At 52.3% G+C, this 21,288-nt stretch overlaps 2 protein-coding genes and 1 long non-coding RNA gene across 6 annotated transcripts in view; 2 read left to right on the forward strand and 1 right to left on the reverse strand.

The window, feature by feature from the left end:
* The window catches only part of CACNA1F (calcium voltage-gated channel subunit alpha1 F), a 25,297-nt gene extending 20,818 nt beyond the window's left edge, over positions 1–4,479 (forward strand). For all 3 annotated transcript variants that reach the window (XM_087859857.1, XM_087859855.1, XM_087859856.1), the window contains exons 39-48: positions 32–134; positions 400–501; positions 668–798; positions 1,044–1,178; positions 1,457–1,626; positions 2,558–2,683; positions 2,785–2,912; positions 3,023–3,135; positions 3,741–3,938; positions 4,230–4,479. In XM_087859857.1, the coding sequence (XP_087715983.1) occupies positions 32–134; positions 400–501; positions 668–798; positions 1,044–1,178; positions 1,457–1,626; positions 2,558–2,683; positions 2,785–2,912; positions 3,023–3,135; positions 3,741–3,938; positions 4,230–4,460 (1,437 nt within the window). In that variant the 3' untranslated portion in view covers positions 4,461–4,479. The remainder of the gene's footprint in view (positions 1–31; positions 135–399; positions 502–667; positions 799–1,043; positions 1,179–1,456; positions 1,627–2,557; positions 2,684–2,784; positions 2,913–3,022; positions 3,136–3,740; positions 3,939–4,229) is intronic.
* LOC123797186 (uncharacterized) lies at positions 1,612–13,998 on the reverse strand. Of its 2 annotated transcripts, XR_015723391.1 has the most exons (5): positions 13,878–13,998; positions 13,013–13,114; positions 12,618–12,692; positions 11,291–11,369; positions 1,612–1,912 (listed from the first exon to the last, which is right to left on the reverse strand). It is a non-coding gene; the product is annotated as an uncharacterized LOC123797186 (long non-coding RNA). The 2 variants fall into 2 exon arrangements; XR_006780890.2 differs by having other exon boundaries at positions 12,618–13,114.
* On the forward strand, positions 8,554–20,097 carry SYP (synaptophysin). Its single transcript, XM_045804955.2, has 7 exons — positions 8,554–8,616; positions 9,790–9,855; positions 11,012–11,136; positions 13,848–14,043; positions 14,778–14,969; positions 16,100–16,430; positions 18,569–20,097. Exons 1-6 carry the CDS (start codon positions 8,581–8,583, stop codon positions 16,424–16,426), a joined length of 942 nt encoding a protein of 313 aa, XP_045660911.1. The 5' UTR covers positions 8,554–8,580; the 3' UTR covers positions 16,427–16,430; positions 18,569–20,097.
* The last annotated feature ends 1,191 nt before the right edge of the window (positions 20,098–21,288 follow it).

The following is a 21,288-nucleotide window of genomic DNA, read 5'->3' on the forward strand; positions in this document are numbered from 1 at the left end:
CAAAGTGGGTCCATGTCCCTGGTGTGTGTAGAGACTTGTGGCGATGAACATGCCCCTCAACTCAGATGGGACAGTGACATTCAATGCCACACTCTTTGCCCTGGTTCGGACATCCTTGAAGATCAAGACAGAAGGTGCATGGGAGGCATGGGGAAGGGGCAGGAGCGGGAGGGCCCCTGGGGAGGGTGCAGGGATCAATCTCATTGAGTGATGGGCCTGGCCCCTGGCTCTGAACCTCAAAATGGGTAACTTTGGCTTCTCCAGGCCTGTTTTACCACCTGTTCAATGGGGGTGGTGTGTGACTGCAGTAGAAGCTTATGAAGCCCCTTCCAACAGGGAAGGAGTGGCTGTGAAGGGCTCCTCCTATTGGCTCATGCCTCACATCCTCTCCTGATGCAGGGAACCTGGAACAAGCCAATCAGGAGCTGCGGATTGTCATCAAAAAGATCTGGAAGCGGATGAAGCAGAAGCTGCTAGATGAGGTCATCCCCCCTGCTGACGGTGAGCTAGCTCCACCCCAATTCCTTGAGCCCGCCCAAATGTCAGATGATTGCTCACCATCACAAAACTAGCAGTGGATGGAGGGAGGGGGAGAAGGGAGTCTATGCTGTGGGTAGGGGGAACACAGGACCCCTGTGTGACCTTGCCTCTTCTCCCTTGCCTCCAGAGGAAGAGGTCACCGTGGGCAAATTCTACGCCACATTTCTGATCCAGGACTATTTCCGCAAATTCAGGCGGAGGAAAGAAAAGGGGCTACTAGGGAGCGAGGCCCCCTCAAGTAGCTCCTCTGCCCTTCAGGTCCTCAGAGAGGGGCCTGGGTGGGTGGGGGTATGTGGGAGCACTGCGGCTGAGGCTGACTGCCCTCTTGATCTCGTGCAACCCATGTCACAGACGAGGAAACAGAGGTCCCAGGACTCACCGAGGGTCAGGGGTGGCTGAGGGACCCCTTACCCCACCCCACACTCCTGCATGGGAAGCAGGCTTATGAATGGGCGAGTTTGGACACTGAGCTGCCTTGCTTCCCTATTTTTCTACCCCCACAGGCTGGTCTGAGGAGCCTGCAGGACTTGGGTCCTGAGATCAGGCAGGCCCTCACCTGTGACACAGATGAGGAGGAGGAGGAAGAGGGGCAGGAGGGAGAGGAGGAGGAAGATGAGAAGAACACGGAAACGTACAAAGTGAGGGCAAGTTTTCACTCCCCTAGGGAATCGATTGTAAAAAATACTCCCGTAATTTCTTACGTAACTTTGACATTGCCTTTGGGGAGGAGGCCCCCAGAGAAGCCACCTTACAACAGGCAAACGTTTATTTGATACCTACCATCCACTGTTGGAGGGTGAGACCCAGATTCAGCCCCTACGGAGGTCATTGGAAATAAACTCCAAGTGACTTGTGTACTGACCAAGTGACTTAGATGTAACACGAATGGCAACATTCAGTCCTGTGACTTCTACAGGCCCCGATGGGCTCCCAGCCCCCATCTCGCAGGAGCTCCGTGATTTCTGTGTCTCTGCCTGTTGGGGACAGACCTCCAGATTCACTCTCCCTTGGGCCCAGTGATGACGATGGGGGGGCTCCCAATTCCAGGCAGCCCAGTGGACTCCAGGCTGGATCCCATGGCCACAGGTATGGTCAAGGGTCTGGTGGGACACTGTAAAGGAAGGCAGGGACTGGCCACTACACAGGAGCAAGGGGGCCTTTGAATGGAAATTTGGGAAGAACGGAAGGGATTCAAGGGCTCAAATGGGAACAGAGGGTAAGAAGGGATTCATATGAGAAAGGCAATGCAAAGGTTTAATACGAAAAGCACGTAACACGGAACTAAATGAGTTTAAGTTCACATCCTGGCTCTGCCATTTGCTAAGTGACTGTGGGCTAGTCACTTAGTTTCCATGCTCCTCAATTGTGTCACCTGTAAAAGGGGGATGATAACAGCACTTACCTCACAGAGATAATGCCAGCACCAACCTCACAGAGATAATGCAAGAATGAAATGAAGTCACACCTAGCTTTTATAGCCTCCTCCTCACCTCCCCCAAAACACCCCCAGTTCCTGTGTTGAAGGTGTCTCTTCAACAGGCCAACTTCCATTTTTTTGAGATGTTGGGTCCTTCCCATGAGAAACACCTATTAAAAGAAAACCCACGTTCGTTTTAAAATGATGACAGGTTGGGGCACCTGGATGGCTCAGTCAGTTAAGCATCCGACTCTTGATTTCGGTTCAGATCATGATCTCAGGATCATGAGATACAGCCCCGAGTCAGGCTCTGCACTCAGCGTGGAGTCTGCTTGGGATTCTCTCTCTCCCTCTTCCCCTGCGCCTCCCCCAGTCTCTCTCTCAAATAAATAAATACATAATTAAAATATAAAAAATAAAATAACAGGTTAACTTTATGTTATGTGAGTTTTCCCAATTGAAAAAAAGAAAAACCCTAAAAGCCCAGTGTTTCTGTAGAGGATGGGGACATGGAACAAGAAGGAACCAGGAGCCCAGGGCCACACAGTGGGGGGATCTGTGGGGAGATCTGGTCTGTCTAACTTGCTTCACCTTCCCCAGGAGAAGCTCTGGGGGTTTCATTTTCACCATTCCAGAAGAAGGAAGTTCTCAGCCCAAGGGAAACGAAGAGCAGGAGAATAAGGACGAGGACGAGGAAGTCCCCACCAAGGACCTTGGCCATGACACGTAGGATGACCCCATGAGCCACGTGCAGGAGGGCAGGACTAATGGGACCCCATTGCCCATGCCCAGGCCTGAGCTCACCCCCAGCCCTCTTTCCCGCACAGGCTCTCCTACCTAGACGAGCAGGCAGGGACTCCCCCACGCCCCATCCTTTTGCCACCCCATAGACCCCAGAGACACCTGGATGGGCACAACGCACCACGCCGCCGTCTGCTGCCCCCCACACCTGCAGGTAAGAGCAGGCATGGATCCTGGGGGCCCCCCAAGAGCCAGAAGGGCAGAGGGCTGGGGTGGCACTGACATTCTTCTTTGCCCCCCCAATGTATCTCCCTCCACCCCCAGGTCGGAAGCCTTCCTTCACTATCCAGTGTCTGCAGCGCCAGGGCAGTTGTGAAGATTTACCCATCCCAGGCACCTATCATCGTGGGCGCAACTCGGGGCTCGGCAGGGCACAGGTGAGGTGGGGAATGGGGTGCTGAGGTCTGGAGGGGTGGAGTTAGCCTGGGCTGAATTTATCAAACACACCACATGTCTTCTGAAGAATGGAGCACGTGTGAATTCACAGAAGCAAAAAAAAAAAAAGAAAGAAAGAAAGAAAGAAAGAAAGAAAGAAAGAAAGAAAGAAAGAAAGAAAGAAAGAAAGAAAAAAGAAAAAGAAAAAAAAGAAAAAGGAGGGGGGCAACCCTCTCGGGTCCCCTCCCTCTTTGGAAGCGCAATAAACATTGCTTTGCTGACCACCAAAAAAAAAAAAAAAATGAATTCACAAAAGCCACACTGTACCTGTGAGATAGGTACTATTGTTAGTCCCAGTTTACAGATGAGGAAACTGAGGCCCAGAGAGGCTTACCCAAGATCACACAGCCAGTAAGTGGCAGTGGTCAGATTTACACCCAGGTCTCCTATGCTCTTAAATAAACTCAAGTCTGATTTATTTGCATTCAGTTTGACTCCAGTTGTGTTTGGGGGGTGGGCGGTGGTAAGAGGTAGGCACAGGGGTGAGTCCTAGATCCTCATATCCCACCCATCAGTCATTATCTCCCTGATGTTTGTTCTGGTCCAGGGTTCCTGGGCAACCCCTCCTCAACGGGGTCGGCTCCTCTACGCCCCACTGTTATTGGTGGAGGAGGGTGCAGCGGGGGAGGGATACCTCGGCAAATCCAGTGGTCCTCTGCGCACCTTCACCTGTCTGCATGTGCCTGGAACCCACTCAGACTCCAGCCATGGCAAGAGGGGCAGTGCTGACAGCCTGGTGGAGGCTGTGAGTCTAGAAGGGACACGGGCAAGAGGGATGAGGGAGAAGGGGAGGAAGTGGGAGCTTGGGAAGGAGGGAAAAGGGCCCCCCCAACCCCAGGTCTCTGCACTGTGCCTGTGATGATCTATCGGTTTGCTCTGCAACTTCTGCTCGGCATGACGTGCGCACCACTGTCCCGGGTGACTTCCCAGCACCTTCCTGGACGATGCATCGTCTATCAGCACTGACCCCTCTGTGCACACTGCTTTGATTCCATGCTGTGCCCTCTGCCAACTCTGATCCCATCTGTGCCCCCAGGTGCTCATCTCCGAGGGCCTGGGCCTCTTTGCCCGAGACCCACGCTTTGTGGCCCTGGCCAAGCAGGAGATTGCAGATGCGTGTCGCCTGACACTGGACGAGATGGACAGTGCCGCCAGTGACTTGCTGGCACAGGGGACCAGCTCACTGTATAGTGATGAGGAATCTATCCTCTCTCGCTTCGATGAGGAGGACCTGGGAGACGAAATGGCCTGTGTCCATGCCCTCTGAATTCCCACCCCTCCTCCACTGCTCAATAAACCTCCTGCTCTCCCTTCCCCAGAGGGAGACAGGCATGGACCACAGCCCTGGATTTCGGTGTCTTTGAACTGGGGGCCTGGGACTGCCCAGCGCCCCCAGGCATCCATCCCCTGCTTCAGCCCTGAGCCACTGCCCACACACGAATATTTCCAGAAACCAGGACAGCCAGGCCTGATTATTCAGCGTCAGGGAAGGAGGGAGGAGGAGGAGGAAGAGACAGCAGCCAAAAAAAGCTGGAGACAGAGTGGAGGTGGTGGGGGAGGGGAAGGGGACCGGACAGAGATGGAGGAAGGAGGAGAGAGGATGTGTGGGGGCTTGGATGAGGAGTGGGGGGAAAATTAGAGATTCCACAAGGGGTCAGTCAGGTCAGCCCGAGGAAGGACAGATGGGATGGAAAGGATAAGAATACTCAGAGTCCTGCCAGTAGAAAGGCCTGGAGGTTGGATTTAGCCTGGTATATAATACGTCAGGCAGAGGGGTCTTCTGACAGCATCAGGAATTTCCGGGAAGCTAAACTGGGATTACCCGGTCTCCCACTTCCTACCTTCTGCCTAAGAAAATCCAAGTCCATTGACAGAAGACATGGGTGACAGCAAAGGGCGAGGCCCTCAGCCTGTGGGAACCCACTCAGGACCCACCTGGTTTTCCTGAGACCACCTAAGAGTATCCCACTCTCCTCCCACACAGATCCCAGAGCTCCTCTTTCTGCTTCTTGCCCCACTTGTAGTCATTGCCCAGCCTTTGGGGTCTCATTAACTAAGTGAAAGTTCATCGGGCATTTACTTTGTGCCAGGCACTGTTCTGGGTTTCCCTCAAACCAAACTGAGCTGGCTTAGACATGCCACAGGACTTGTTCAATGTGGCAGTCAGCCCCACTCCAAAGGAACTGAAGGCAGTACTGGGAAAGGTCCTGGATGGGGCCGCTGGGGAGGTTCTGACGCAGGGTTTCATCCCAGCTCTCAGAGCAAGAATTTCTCATTTTTATTATTTGTGTCAATCCAGCCAGGACTGAAATTTGAGGGAAGCCAGAATTGGAGACTGGGACTCAGAATATAGGATTGCACTAGGCCTTGAAAACAGAAGGATTGTGGTGGCGAGGCTGGTGCATTGTGGGCACAGCCAGTCATGGGCAGAACACAGAGAGTGAAGGGAGATTGTTGAGAGATAAGGTGGGAGAGGCCACCTGGGGCCAGATGATGCAGACCCTTCAATGCCAAGTCTCTAAACCCGAGTTTTCCTAAAAGCAGTGGGGAGCCATGGGAGAGATTTGAGCAGGGTGGTGACATAGTTAACTGCATTTTAAAGGAATGCTCTGACGGCTGTGCTGAAAACAGAAGGGAGGGGGAAGAGACTGGAGATGCTAAAATTGGCAGGAACCATGGTTGCCTTAGCCAGGGGAGGTGGCAGAGGAGATGGTGAGAAATTAGTGGATTCCAGAGATGTGTAGGAAGTAGAAGGAACCATTTATTTGGCCCTGTGCTAAGTGCATAACAGTGATTATCTTGTTTAATCAGTGCAGCAACCCTATAGGTACCATGTTAAACTATTTTACATGTCCAAAGTCGTACGGGGATAAATATTAAAGGTGGGATTCAAATCCAAGCGATTGAATGCTGAAGCCCAAGCTCTTTTGCCAAAAAGGCACTAACTGGGAGGTATCCATTACATATTTGTGTGATTTAGAGTGTGTGTGCATGGGGATGTTTAAAAAATAGGTATACATCCAGATGGTTCAAAATTCAAAAGGTACATGGGGCACCTGGCTGGCTCAGTCGGATAAGCATGTGACTCTTGATCTCAGGGTCATGAGTTTGAGCCCCATGTGGGGTGTAGAGATTAAATAAACAAATACACTTTTAAAAAAATTCAAAAGGGGGTCACCTGGGTAGCTCAGTCGCTTGGACGTCTGCCTTCGACTCGGGTCATGATCCCAGGGTACTGGGATCGAATCCTACGACAGGCTCCTTGCTCAGTGGGGAACCTGCTTCTCCCTCTGCCTGCTGCTCCCCCTACCTATACTCTGTCTCTTTCTCTGACAAATAAATAAATAAAATATTTTTTAAAATATTCAGAAGGCACCGAGGGGTATAAAGTAGAAATTCTCCCTCCTTTCTAGAGGCAACCAGTGTTATCAGATATATTTTATAAATGTATAGGATGTCGTACTGATAAATTAGCACAGTGGTTAAGAATAACAGGTGCTGGGCGCCTGGGTGGCTCAGTTGGTTGAGCAACTGCCTTCGGCTCAGGTCATGATCCCAGGGTCCTGGGATCGAGTCCCACATCGGGCCCCCTCTGCTCTGCGGGGAGCCTGCTTCTCCCTCTCCCTCTGCCTGCCACTCCTCCTGCTTGTACTCTCTCTCTCTCTCTGTGTCAAATAAATAAAATCTTAAAAAAAAAATAATAACAGGTGTTGCACCCAGACTTCCTGGTTCAAATCCTGGTTCCACTACTTACCAGCTGTGTGAGCTTAGGAAAATCCCTTCACCTCCCCACACCTTAGTTTATTCAGCTATAAGAATGTAAAATGAGGGGGCACCTCGGTGGCTCAGTTGTTAAGCGTCTGCCTTCGGCTCAGGGCGTGATCCCAGAGTTCTGGGATTGAGCCCCACGTCAGGCTCTTCTGCTAGCAGCCTGCTTCTTCCTCTCCCACTCCCCCTGCTTGTGTTCCCTCTCTCGCTGGCTGTCTCTGTCAAATAAATAAAATAAAATTAAAAAAAAAAGAATGTAAAATGAGGATGGTAGTAGTACCTGCTTTATAGGGTTGCTGTGAGGATTTAAATGAGTGGTACATTGAAGCTCTCCCAACAGTGCTTGACATAGAATGGCCACAATTTAAAATATTAGCCATTCTCTATATAATTATGATATAATCCTTTCCTTTTCTTTCTACACAATCCCCACACAGTTGGACATCTTGCATTTCTTACTTAATTATCTTGGTGATCATTCCAAGGCTCCATATTAATATTAATGACAGCTGCATAGCACTCCATTTGGGGGCTGTATCAGATTTTACTTAAACAGACCACAAGTAATGAGGACTTAGGGAGTGTCCACTCTTTCATATTATAAACAGCACTGCAGTTAATCATCTCAGGCATACATCTTTTAGCACATGTATGAGTCCGTCTGTCAGATAAGTTCCTATAAGTATAAATGCTGAGCCAAACAGTATATGGATTTGTTAGTTTGCTGAATTTTGCCAAATTGCCCTCTACGTAGGTTATTCCAATCTAACTTCCACTGGTAATTTATGGGAATGCTTGTTTCTGGCCAAGCTGCCAGTATTGAGCTTAAGCAAACTTTTTTATATTCACCACCCTCAAAGAAGAAAAACAGTATCTTAGTAGTTTTTATAGGCATTTCTTTTAGCATAAATGAGGTTGGACATCTGAAACTCCAACTGTATTTATCCACTGGATTTTGCAACACGGCAATCGCCATTGACCTTGCGGGCCTAGTTGTAGTAGCACGAAGGAGGGATAGTCCAATTTAAAAAGGGCTGAGGAATAAACAGGGTGTAAGGGGGTAGAGTTGGAGCAAGCAAAAATTTGACTCAAAGGAAAGAGAAATAGGGGAGATGTTTGGAGGGGGAGGGAGGGGTTTTTAAGACCCTGAACGATGTTTAAATCACCGAGACTTTGGGCACTGCCAATTACTAGCGGGGCGACCTTGTGCAAGCAGTTTCACCTCCCTTGGCACTCATCTTCCTCATCTGTAAAAACGGGGCTAATTAGTCCCCACCACCTAGGGCTGTTGTAAGGCACACAGTCAACAAACTCAGTAAAGGGCCTGGCAAAAACGTCGTATGGCAGGACCAAACGGTCCTCCTCTCCCCAGCCCTCTAGCCGCGTTTTCCGAGACACGCATCTTCCTAGGGCGCTCTAGCGGATCCAACTTTAGGGATGGAATGGCGGCTGGCGAGATTTAGGCACGGCCGGCTGAGTGCAGGCGCGCGCCGCGAGTGGGGCGGGGGCGCGAGGGGCGGAGCTGCGGCCGCCTGGGCTGTTCCGACGATCGCGCGCCGCCCCCGCCGCGCCCCGCGCCCGCCCTTGTTAGCAGGCGCCTCCCGCCCCCTGCATTGCTGATGCTGCTGCTGGCAGACATGGACGTGGTGAATCAGGTACGCGTTCCAGCACCGAGGACAGAGCCCGCCGCTGCCCGGCCTCCCCGACCGGATCGCCGCGGATCAGGCGACTCTGAGAGGTGGTGGCCAGGGTCCTGGCAGCGGACACTCGGTCCTCGGCACTGGGGCTGGGGTCTGCGGCAGGCGAGGGGGACAGGGGGAGGTGGAGAAAAGAAGGAGCGCGCCCTTTGCCGCAGCAAGGGCCGTCCTCACTGCCGCAGCGGGGTCCGCCAGAAGCCCGGTTCCTTACCGGCGACCGTGAGGAGAGGAAGAGGGGTCTTGGGGCTAGAGTAGGGGCAACGGGGGGGGGGAGAGGAGGAAGAGTGGAAGGAAGATGGGGGTTGCTCGTAGATGAGCTAGGAAATAGAGCGACAGAAGGCGTGGGGGCGGGGGATGGGGGATGGGGGGAGGGCTGACACCTGCCCCTCCCAGAGAAGGTACCCCAGTAGATGACCACCCCTTCCCCCACAGCAGACCAAAGGGGACGATCCGACTTTGCCTCTCCAAAACCCCAGCCTCCCCTCCCCCAAGACATATCCAGTGAAGCCATGTCCCAGCCCTCCCCCACCTTAATCAGCCCAGACCCTCTCTGCCATCTCACTCTTCACCACCTCAGAACCTCACCCTCTCTAACCAGTACCAATCCCTCCCCATCCTCATCACTTCAGACCCCCCACCACCACCATCTGACTCACCTTTACCGCTGTAGACCCCTCCCCCACCCTAGCCAACCTGACTCCCTCCCTGTTATGACTCACCTTCACCACCCAAGACCCCTCCCCCACCCTAATGAACCCCAACTCCTTCCTCACTCTCTCCACCTGATCCCCTTCACCATCTGACTCACCTTTACTGTTTCAGACCTTCTCCCCTTCCCTAATTAGTCCCAACCCCATCCTCATCTTCCTAACCCCAACCCTCTGCCATCAACCTCACCACCTCCCCAGACCTCCCCTCCAGTCCTGAGCCCCGAGGGTCTTCTCTCAGAGACCCTGTGCTCACACCTTCCCTGAAGTGTCACTTTCTCCTTCTCACCCCTTCTCTCCCAACATCACTCACTCCCGGAGGTCACATGCCCTAGTCCCAGGGGTCATCGCCTGGTGGCCTTGCCCCTCACCTCCCTTTCCATCCCCAACAATCCCACCCCCTCCCCACCGTTTCTCTCCTCAGCTGGTGGCCGGGGGTCAGTTCCGGGTGGTCAAGGAGCCCCTTGGCTTCGTGAAGGTGCTGCAATGGGTGAGTGTGGTCTGGGCCATGGGGAGAGAGAAGAAGGTGGTGGGGTCTGGAAGAGTAGGGGTGGAGAGCAAGGAATGGATGGGTGGGTGGGGGTGGAAGGGTATAGAAGAATTGGGATCCAGGGTGAGGTCCCAAGGGGCTCGGGCCAGAGAATAGATGGGCTGTGCTGTGACGTCATGTAAGATCAAGGGTACCCCCGTTGTGTGGTGGAAGAATGTGACGTCCTACCTCCTCCCTTGAGGTGAGAGAGGGGCAGGGGAGGTGGAGCCTGAAGCTGGTTGCTGCAGAAAAGATGCAAAGCCAGAGAAATCCAGAGACAGTGAAAGAGACAGAGAGAATGAGAGACAGGGAACGATGGAGACAGAGATGAAAATACTGAGAAGAAAAGATAGAGAGATGAGAGAGAGTGGAGACAAGCAGAAAGAGACAAAGAAAAAGGGAGACAGAGATGCACAGAGAAGAGAGATGCCAAGAGGAACAGACACAGGAAGAGTGGCAGAAAAAAAATGGGATGGGGGAGAGACAGAAACAGAGAAAGAGAGATACTCAGAGGAGAGAGGAAAGGAGAAACTGATACACAGAGAAAAAGAGATGCACAAGGGAGACAGAGAGAGCATGATAAAGAGACCAAGTCAGAGACAGAGCAGGGAGAGAGAGACAAACAGACCAAGGACGGAAACACACATAGGGAGAGACATACATTTATACGGATGGAGCCAGAGAAAAAAGAGACAGAAAGAGACCTACATCGATATTAGAGTCAGAGGCAAAGAGCAAAAGAGAGATACAGAGACAAAGAGACATCTGAGAAAGACAGAGAAACAGATACCAAGAGAATAGAGACACGGAGAACAGAGACAAGCAGAAATACAAAGAGAGACAGAGAAATAAAGAGACTGAGACAGAAGAGAGAACGAGGGGGGTCAGAGCACTGAGAGATAGAGACTGAGAGAGACACTGAGAGAGAGACTGGAAGAGACAGCCACACCCCTGTAATCAGCTTGTCCTTGGAGCCGATGAGCCCTGATTAGGGGGTGGGGGTGGGGACTGGTCCATCTGCTGCTGCTTGTGCTGGGCCCTGATCTGTCCAGAGGAGGGCATCCCATCCCACGTGTACACAGGCTCACCATGACCATCCCCATCCCTGCTGCCCAAGGTCTTTGCCATCTTCGCCTTTGCCACATGCGGCAGTTACACCGGGGAGCTCCGGCTGAGCGTGGAGTGTGCCAACAAATCAGAGAGTGACCTCAGCATCGAGGTTGAATTCGAGTACCCCTTCAGGTGCGCCCCCCACCCCAACCCACCCCGGGGATCCCAAGAGAGAGGGTGGGGTGGGCTAGGACTGGCCAACACGACCTCCCCAGTGGCTCCTGTTCAGCCCCCACCTCAGGAGACCACACTGGCTCAGGTCACTGCGCATGCACCAAGCACCTACCTTGTGCCTGGCACTGCTCTGGACATCTAGGACATCTGGTGAGCAAGACAGGCATAGGCTGTTGCCCTCTGGCTGTGTTCTAGTGAATGGGGAGGGGCAGGAGACCGGCAGTAAACAAGATTCAAAAGTAGAAGTATATATGGATAAATAGCCTTAAAACACTAGTTGCTCAATTAATATCAGCCAATATTATTTAATTCCCATTCACTCATTCTGTTATACATTTTTTTTTGGAGAACCTATTGTATGCCAGTTTCTACTCAAAGTGCTGGGGACATAACGGAAAGACAAAAACCCAGACCAAGCTCCCTATCCTCATGGAGCCAACATTTTAACAAATAAATTAATAAAAAGGATGATTGTAGACTGGGAGAAATTCAAAGTGGAGATCCTCATGCAGGGTTTTATCACAGAGAATCAGGAGGGGGTCTGATTAGCTGTAGGGAATGATTAAACCCAGTCAGGCAATTCTGATATTTACTGAGCTCATACTGTGTGCCAGGTGCTAGGAACATGAGGATGAGCACAAGCAGGCAAGGTCACTGCCCTCACCATGATGCTTCCCTCCTGGGGAGGGGGGAGACAGAGACCCACAGACACAATTTCAGTAGAGGCTGCTGAGGCTCCCCCACTACTCGGATAAACCACATAACTGTTCCGGGTCTCAAGTTCCTCATCTGCAAAAGGGGATAATAATACCCCTTACCAGGTTATGATGAATAGTAACGGAGCTAATACTTGTAAAGAGCTTAGCACAGTGCTGGGCACATAATAAGCGCTCCTCAAGGGCTTGTTAAAATAAAGAAAATAAATAAGTTGAAGGGACTCAGGAAAGAGGTTAGGGACTGAGTTGGAAATTGGGCACTTCTGAGCACTAAGGATAAATGTAAGCTCAGGGGATCACCCAGGGTAAGAGGGAAGAGTGGAGAGAGGAAAATCCAGGACAGACCCTGAGCAATGGTTGAAAGAAAAAGAGGCACCGGGGAGGCGTGGCCTGAGGGGCAGTGAGGAGCAGGGATCCACTGGTTCACAGAAGCCAGGGAACAGAGTTTGGGGGAGGAAGAGGACCTAGCAGCATGGAATACTGCTGGGAGTCCTTTGGGAATCCAGAAGGCCACAGAAACATGTGGACTCCCCAGTAGCTCCCTCACCTAGGACCTCCAGTCCTGAAGATCTGCCTTTTACCCACAAGTCTCCTGGGGGAAAAAGTCTTTGCCATGGTCCCCCTGACTGACCCCCCACTGCCCTGATAACCCCCATGGGGCCCCCATTTCCCATAAGACACCCCCTTCTCCCAACCCAGCCTACTAGGAACCCAGAAACTTACCCAGATTCAACTCTTAGCTCTGTCATTTATACAACCTTGGGCAATTCAACACAACCTTGCTGAGCCTCTGTTCATCTGCAAAATGGGTATACTAACACCTGCTTTACAGAATTGAGGGGGAGGGTCATTAAGTGAAGCAATTATCTAAAGTGCCTTGAAGGTGATCAATAAGTATAAGCCCCTTCCCTCAGGACCTTTGCTACACAACGGGACTAGCACCATTTGCTCAGTCTCAGGATCCTGCCCCCCCCCAGTCTGAGGCCAGACCTCTGGGGACCCCACCCCAGACCTTCTCCCTACACACATTTTCTCCCTATGACCTCCATTACACCGCAGGAAAGGCCTTAGTCCCAGGACACCTTCCCAATCTGCACCTTCCCACCTCACATACGTACATACATTCTGCATATTCCAGGATCCCTTCTACCCTCCTGTCTTCTGTTTTGTAGTCTCTGTGCTCTCCTCTGCTATGCAAACGTTTCTTTTCTCTTGGGGACCTGAAGTGGGTAGGGAGAAGAGTCAATATGATGTAGGGGAAAACAGGGTTCAGATCCCAATTGTGCCATTCTCTCCCCAGCTGTGTGACTTCTGGCAAGTTAATGCACTTCTCTGAGCCTCTGTACATTTCATTTGATGAACATCTGCTGAGAACCTACTATGTGGCAGCACTGTTCTAGGTCCTAGGGATACAGCAGTGAACACAACAGGAAAAAGCCCAGCCCTCCTTTAATTATGGGAAAAATCCAGGAAAAAAGTAAAACACATAACATGACAGATGTGTGAGGTATCACTGTTACAGAGAAAAACGGAGCTGGGAAGGGAGCTAAGGAGTACTGGGAGGGAATGGTTCCATTTGATTTTAATAGTGAGATCAGAGAAGGCCTCACTGAGGTGACAGTTGAGCAAAACTTGAAGGACATGAAGGGAGTAATATCGAGGAGAAGGGCATTCCAGTGCAAAGATCCTGGGGTAAGAGGGTGCCTAGTATGTTCTACAAATAACCAAGAGATCAAAGTGCCTGGGTTGGAGTAAGGGTTGAATAAGACCTACTTCACCGGAATGCTGTAAACAATCAGTAAAATGTGACTGGTATACAGTAGGTGCTCTGTGAATGGTTATTTCCTCCTCTTTCTTCCTGGAACTTTGTCAGAGTCTGGGGAACCCATGACTGGGCAGGGTGCATGGCAGTGTTCTTAGGGCCTGGACCACACCTGCCATGTCTCTCCACAGGCTGCACCAAGTGTACTTTGATGCACCCACCTGCCGAGGGGACACTGAGAAAATCTTCCTGGTGGGGGACTACTCTTCATCGGCCGAATTCTTTGTCACCGTGGCTGTGTTTGCCTTTCTGTACTCCATGGGGGCTCTGGCCACCTACATCTTCCTGCAGAATAAGTACCGAGAGAACAACAAAGGACCCATGATGGTGAGCCCCCCACAGCCACTCAAGTGCAGGGCCCCAGGGGACATGGAGCCTCAGGGACACGGCCATGTTCATAGGCCACTACCAAACCATAGACAGCCCCACATGCCAGCAGTCACCATAACAGCCACAGATGTTACTGCTGCCGCTGCTGTGAGCATCAAAGAAACCGAATCATAGAATGACAGGGACACACTCAGAGCCCACACAGAATCCCAGACAGGCCTACCCCTGGAAATCAGCCACCTCGCACACAACCACACAGTCTAGATCAAAGAAAGGTGCACAGAGGTTCACTGTGACAGTCATGCTTGTCATCATGCCACCCAGACACATTGATTCCTACACAGCTGTACTCATACACCCTCAACCCAGACACAAAATGACATAAATTCCCACATTCAGATAAAAGTAGAAAGACACGCTACTTTCCACAGATTCGGAAACCATCCCACAAAAGCCCACACGCACACCCACACATCACAATTACACGCCCACATCCTCTGTCACACACACACACACACACACACACACACACACACACACACACGCCCGAGCTAGGAATGCTCATCTTCAAGTGAGTATTGGGGGCTTCAGAGCTGAAAAGGCAGGGGGAGACAGGGCTTTTCTGCGGGACCTCCCCCCTCCCAAGAAAGCCTGTGATCTGAGGAGGCCCCGTGGCATGACATGAAGCAGTCTGCTCACAGTGCCTTCTGCCTCTCCCCTGCCTGTCCTAGGACTTCCTGGCCACGGCAGTGTTCGCCTTCATGTGGCTGGTTAGCTCATCAGCATGGGCCAAGGGGCTGTCAGACGTGAAGATGGCCACTGACCCAGACAACATTATCAAAGGGATGTCTGTCTGCCACCAGACAGGGAATACGTGCAAGGAGCTGAGGGACCCTGTGACCTCTGGCCTCAACACTTCAGTGGTAAGCCCTGGGAAGGTAGCTGGGCCGGTGGGCCAGTTGGGGAGGGAGGCTGGGAAACTCACAGTCTGGCACGGGGAGTGGTGGAGAGAATGAGAGGAGAATTCAAAGGAGATCCAAGAGGGCTCCCTAGAGGAGGTATGCCAACAACAGTGCCTTGAAGGATGAGATAGCAATCATAACCTCTGCAATACCACAAATAGTACCCAGGAGGGGAATATGAGACTTTCTTTCCGATTAGGTTTGGGACATCTGGATCCGAGGCCCGGCTTAGTCGTGTAGAATCTCTGGCAACTCAGTACCGTCTTGGGACCTCAGTGTCCTTATACAGTATGCAAAGTGAAAGAATAACTTGAAATGTTTCCCACTTGGACTCCCCCTACTGGCCCGAGTCAAACTGTCTGAGCTTCACTCGCAGCTCTGCCACCTGCAACTCTGGGACCTCAAACTAGTTACTCCGCCTCTCAGCCTCAGTCCTGCTCCAAAGTTGAGTATTCAGTGAACTAGCAACATACAAAGTGCTTAGAGAAGGGCCTGGCATGTGCTAAGCTGTAATACAAGTGTTACAGATACTAAGATAACCACTTTTTTTTCTGTCACTTGCTGGGTATGAGGCTTTGAGCATCTTAACCTCTCTGGGCCTCAGTTTCCTCAACTGTAAAGAGGAGATATTACTTCCTGTCCCAAAATCCAATTATATTGTATATATTTAAACTCTATATAATTTGTTTTAATATAAAAGCATATATTTATATACTTTGTATATGCGTATATACATATGTGTATATATGTATCTATTAATAGTATATCTACATACTTAATAAAAATTTCTGCTTAACATTTTACTCTATTACAAATTTATATTCTATTTTATACATGTATAATTGTGTGTATGTAATAGTGATAGATGTCAATATCCCCGATAGTCTAAATTCTAACACGTCCCATGCCCCTTACCCCAGGTCACTTTTCTGCACATTTGCGTTCATGCGCCAGGACTCCAGAGGGTCTGGGTTTTAGAAACCACCACCCTTCGGGAGGCCAAGGATCTATGCTCGGCGCGTGCGGCCTCGACGTCCCCCGGGGCCAACTCAGTGGGTGCACGACGACAGCCAGGCTTTGTCTCCCCACAGGTGTTCGGCTTCCTGAACCTGGTGCTCTGGGTCGGCAACCTGTGGTTCGTGTTCAAGGAGACAGGCTGGGCTGCCCCATTCATGCGCGCACCTCCCGGCGCCCCCGAGAAGCAACCAGCGCCCGGGGACGCCTATGGCGAGGCGGGCTACGGGCAGGGCCCCGGCGGGTACGGGCCCCAGGACTCCTACGGGCCCCAGGGCGGCTACCAACCCGACTACGGGCAGCCCGCCGGCGGCGGAGGTGGCGGCTACGGGCCTCAGGGAGACTACGGACAGCAAGGCTACGGCCCTCAGGGTGCGCCCACCTCCTTCTCCAATCAGATGTAGTCTGGTGAGTGACGGACGGGCGGCACTGCCAAGGAGGGTACAGGAAGGGAGACGGGCGGGTCAGTAAACCAATAAGAGTCAAAAGTAAATGGTACGTCGGCACAGGGTGGGTTTGAAGGAGCCAATAGAGAGGCGGAGGTACAAGCGAAGAACGAAAAGCTAGCCAATAAATGGAGAGCAAGAGGGTGGTGCTTGAAGATGGGCAGAATGAAAAGCCAATGGGAGAGAAGTAGAAGTGCCCCTCCCTGAGGAAAGGGAGGGGAGAGAAAAGCGGGCAGAGCAACCAATGAAAGAAGGGAATGGCAAGGGGACTTGGCGTAGTGCACGAATCCACGGAGGGAAGTGGAGGTGGGCCTCAGAAGTGATTGATAAGCCAATATGTTCTAATAAGGCCAATAGATGGTGAGGGTAAAGGGGCTTGGGTCATGAAGGTCAGACAAGCTCACCAGTCCCGGAGGAGGTGACAGATCTGCCATCTCTCCCTAAGCCCTCTAGTGAGGGAGGTGGTGTGGAATTTCACGGAAGAAAAAGGGAGCGGTCCTTCTTGCCGGGCCCGAAAAGAGAGGTGTGATTTCCTCGCCTATGAGGGAGGGAATTGGGAAGGGGCAGGGGGATGGCAACACGTGGGTGGAGGTGGCTTCTGGCACTTGGCCAGGGTGGAAAGGGCAGGGAGGAGTTTATTAGGTTTCTTACATCCAGTTCATCAAAAACTCAACTGTTAACTCTACCTTCAAAATATATCCATAGTCTTCCCATCTCACTGTCCTCTCCCCTGGACATCTTCACAGCTTTCTACCTGCATTCCCATTCTGTTCTACCCACAGCAGTGGGAGGGATCCTGTTAAATCCTAAATCAGGATATGGCCCTCCTGTGCTCAGAGCTCCACCTGGGCTCCCAGCTCACTTACCTTAAAAGCCAAAGCTTTCAACAAGCATGACACCAAGCGTCACCCGTCCCTTCTCTGACCTCCCACCTCCTCCCACTCCCCACCCCGAACCGTGTTCCAGACACATGCCAAATTCAGGGCCTTGGTACTTGCTTTCCCCCTGGAGTTTTGCACCCACACACACTGAGAACCTTACCTGGCCAGCTTCTTACAAATCCCCTTTCTTATCTCTCTTATAGTACCCTGTGCTTTCTTACCACAGTCTGTAATTGTTAGTTTATATGTTCATTGACTATCTCTTCCACTAAACTGCAGGACGTGACCATGACTTACTCATGCTGTATACACATCACTTAGAGCCCTACTAATGTTAAGAAACATTTATTGAGGAAAAAATAGAAATGACATGAGACATTTCACTCTCATTTTATGCTTCTCTGCTCAAAATCTTCCCGTGACTTACACCTCATCCAGAGTCAAAGCTGATGTCCTCACAACCCAGTCCACAAGGCCCTTTATGACCCCATTACCAACCTCTCTGACATCCCCTCCTACCACTGTCCCTTGCTCACTCCGCTTGAACCCCACTGACCTTCTTGCTGTTCCTCAAACACACTAAACATGGCTCTACCCCAGGGCCTTTGCACTGGCTCTTCTCCCTGCCTGGAATGTTCTTCATCCCAGTTATCTTCATGGCTCATTCCCTCACCTCCTTAACTCTTTATTCCAATATTGCTTCTTAAATGAGGTCTTCTCTGACTACCCTACTTACCACAGCAACATTTCTTTCCCTACTGGCACTCCTAATTCCCCTCACCCTGGTCTGCCTTTTGTTTTTACATTGCACCTACTATCTGATGTCAGACTAGATAACTCACTTACACATTTTTGTTATTATTTGAAGTCTGTCTCCTCTGCCGCAATGCAAGCACCACAAAGATAAGGAGCTTTGTTTTGCCCAATACAGTTTATCACCCATGGCTAGAACAGTACATGTTAATGGATATTTTTGGGTTGGGGGAGGAGGGACCATAATGTCTTTGGTACTTAACCTAGTGGGCACAAGGTATATCTTCCCAAAAGGGGTAGCTGGGATGAAGCTGACCCGAGGACTATGAGTGAAGAAGGAAGGAAGAAAAGGCATGGCAGGCAGAGGGTAAAGCCAAGGTGGAGGCATAGCAACCCAGCCCCCCTCCCTAAGGGCACAGCCTATATCTGGACCCCCCTCTCCTTTCTGTGTCTTTTGTCTCCACAGGTCAGTGCAGCCCGGGAGGACCCCATGGGCGGGCAAGAGCTCAGAAGCCCTGCCCCCCTTTCTACCCCTACACCCCAGGTCTCCGCCCCTCAAGCCAGGAGACTCTAACTCTCTTTGCTGTTTATATATATATATATTATATATAAATATCTATTTATCTGTCTGAGCCCTGCCCCCACTCCACACCCCTCATGCATTAGGGGCCTGACCTTGAGTGGGCCCCTCTCCTCCCACCCCTTCCTTTGCATCCCTTGGCCCCTCTCTGTTCCCTGGCCCTGTGCCCTGAGGTTGGGGGACTCTGAAAGGGGGACAGGGAAAAGACAGGTCTCAGCTATGTGGGGAGGGTCGGTGTGACTTCAGACTCTCTCCCCTCTCTCCCTTCCCTTCTCCCAACTGGCCTTGATTCCTCCAGCAATGCCTGAACAGGGGCCATTAGGGGAAATTCAACCCTGAGAGAGGAGAAAGGCAGATTGGGGGATTTGACCCAAGGTGGAGTTGGAGAGGCGCTCTGGGGTGAAGAGGACTAGTAAGCAAGGGGTTTGGGTTTCAGACATACTGGATCTAGAGTCTAAGGAAGAGGGGTGCCCTAGAGCAATCTGAGGTAGGGCTTGGAACGAGGCTGAGGGCGTGGTTCTAGAATGGGTGGGGCTTTGAGTGAGGCAGGGATCGGGCCCCAGAAGTGGGCAGGGTTTGGAAGAGGACAGGGTTTTATGGAAGGGGTGTGTCTTGGGACCTGGGGGCTGGGTTTTAGAGGGGTGGGGCCTGAACCAGGCAGTGGGTGAGGCTCCAGAGTGGGCGGGTCTTGGATTGGGACCAGAGTGTGTGGAAGGGGTGTAGCTAGGAATATTCAGGACACTGAGTTTGATTCTGAAGGGGGCAGATCTTGTGCCAGGCAAGAAGTGGGATTCAGGAATGGGCCAAACTTGACGTGAGTTCGTGGTCTGGGTTCTAGACAGGGTCGGTCTTAGAGTGGGTGTTTCATGGTGGTTTCAGAAGGGGAAGCCAACCCCAATGGAGCAGTGAAAAAAATGTTTTAAAGTGGGCGGGTTTGGCAGCGGAGGGAGGTCGGGAATATCCCTGGCCAGAGCTGAGGACTGAGGTGGCCTAGGAGGAGCTGAGAGGTAAGGCTTGGAGGGTAAGGGGTGGGATCCAGAGAGAAGCACCCCCCACACCCTTGCCACCCCCGTGTGACGGGACAGCTAGGTAGTCAGAGGACAGAGCCAAAGGGTCTGTGGGGCCGGCCCACCCCCTCCCCCCTTTCCTTGCCTCCTCCCTCCCTCCACACCCCCACCCGTGCCGGGGTGGTTGGAGGCCGGTCTGGAGTCCCTATCCTGCACCCTCCGCTGTGTCTGTGACGTCGGTAGTGCCTGTGATTGTGTGTTGCCATTTTGTCTGGCTGTGGTCCCTCCCCCTCTCCTCCAGACGCCCCCCCCTTTTCCTAGCCCTTTGGTATTGTTTGAAGACCTCCCCGAGGAAGAACAAATAGGATTAATTCTCCTCCCCTAAATAAACTTCTCAACCACCTAGTCCACCCGGCTCTGATTTCTCAGCGTGTCTTTTTTCTTGGGAGGGGGGAGGAAGAAGGAGAGGTGGGGGAGAGGCAGCGAGAGGAAGCTCCGCCCCTGACCTGCTGGACCTGCCGTTCAAGTCACCCCATCATTTTAGGTCCCCCCAGCCGCGTTAGGCCAAGCTGCAGCCTCTGTGCAGCCTCAACCTGTCGATCTTTCTAAGTCACGCTCTGAGTAGCCCTGCCCACTGCTCCACTACTGGCGGCTGAACGCCCGGTCTTTCTAGGGTTCGGTTCTAATTCTGGTCCACTAGCCACTCCCCTTCCCAGGCCCCGAGGAGCCCTGTCCTCAAACCCCAAGGGGTCCGACTAGGACCCCGATACTTCACAGGGAGACTTCCCCCTACCTACCCGCCTCGTATTCTTCAGACCCAGCTTTCTCGCCATTTCTTTTCCCCGCCCCAGCGGGAGAACTGGGAGACCCGCTGGGCGGCAAGGCAAGGAGGGGGAGCACTGGGGTGATTCGTTACCTCATTCATTCATTCCCTTTAACCCCTCCGTGGCTCCTCCCTGGGGCAGGGAGGGCCGGGAAGTGACTGGGATGTGCGTGATGGAGCTGGGTAGGGAGGAGGTGCCCTGTGCCCACGCTGAAAGGCCCGGCTGCCGACACCGCCTTGCCTAATTAGAAGCCCCCGCCCGGCGCCGAGTTCTGACGGCGGGCCGCAGACCCCCTCCTCCCAGCCCTGAGGCACAGCCAAGCCTGACAGGCGAAAGAGAGACTCCCAGCTATGGGAAAGGGATATCTAACTGGAGAGAGAAAAATGGGAGCCAGGGAGGGAAGGCTTTAAGATCTATTTCTCAGGACTTGGGGGGACAGGACAGCTGGGCCCGTAAGAAAGGGGAGGGAGCGGGGAGTGGGGCCTCGGAACCTGGCCAGTGACTTTAACCGCTTCCCCTATAAATCTCAAATAGTCCTGGCTCTGATAGGGTTTGGGAGCGGGGGCTGTGGGGATGGGAGCACCAGCTGGGACTGCGATGGGCTTGGGGATCATTCCTGGAGCACCCATCCGGGGAAAAGAGACCCTCCGAACATCACCAGTGGGGAGGGGGGGCAAGAGGTGGCTTTAACCCCTACTCCCAATAAACATCCAAGACAAACGGACATGACACGCCAACACAGATACCCTAGCGCCCCACTTCCAAGTCCCCCCTC

Source organism: Ursus americanus, chromosome X, assembly GCF_024610735.1.
Source record: "Ursus americanus isolate L20-20 chromosome X, mUrsAme1.1.p, whole genome shotgun sequence".
Lineage (NCBI taxonomy): Eukaryota > Metazoa > Chordata > Mammalia > Carnivora > Ursidae > Ursus > Ursus americanus.

What these genes read in the sequence shown, in the direction of transcription:
- SYP (XM_045804955.2), top strand. Translation starts at nt 8,581, where the DNA reads ATGCTGCTGCTGGCAGACATGGACGTGGTGAATCAG. An exon ending in GAATTCGAGTACCCCTTCAG is followed by an intron (nt 11,137 to 13,847) that starts GTGCGCCCCCCA and finishes GTCTCTCCACAG; the next exon opens with GCTGCACCAAGTGTACTTTG. An exon ending in ACAACAAAGGACCCATGATG is followed by an intron (nt 14,044 to 14,777) that starts GTGAGCCCCCCA and finishes TGCCTGTCCTAG; the next exon opens with GACTTCCTGGCCACGGCAGT.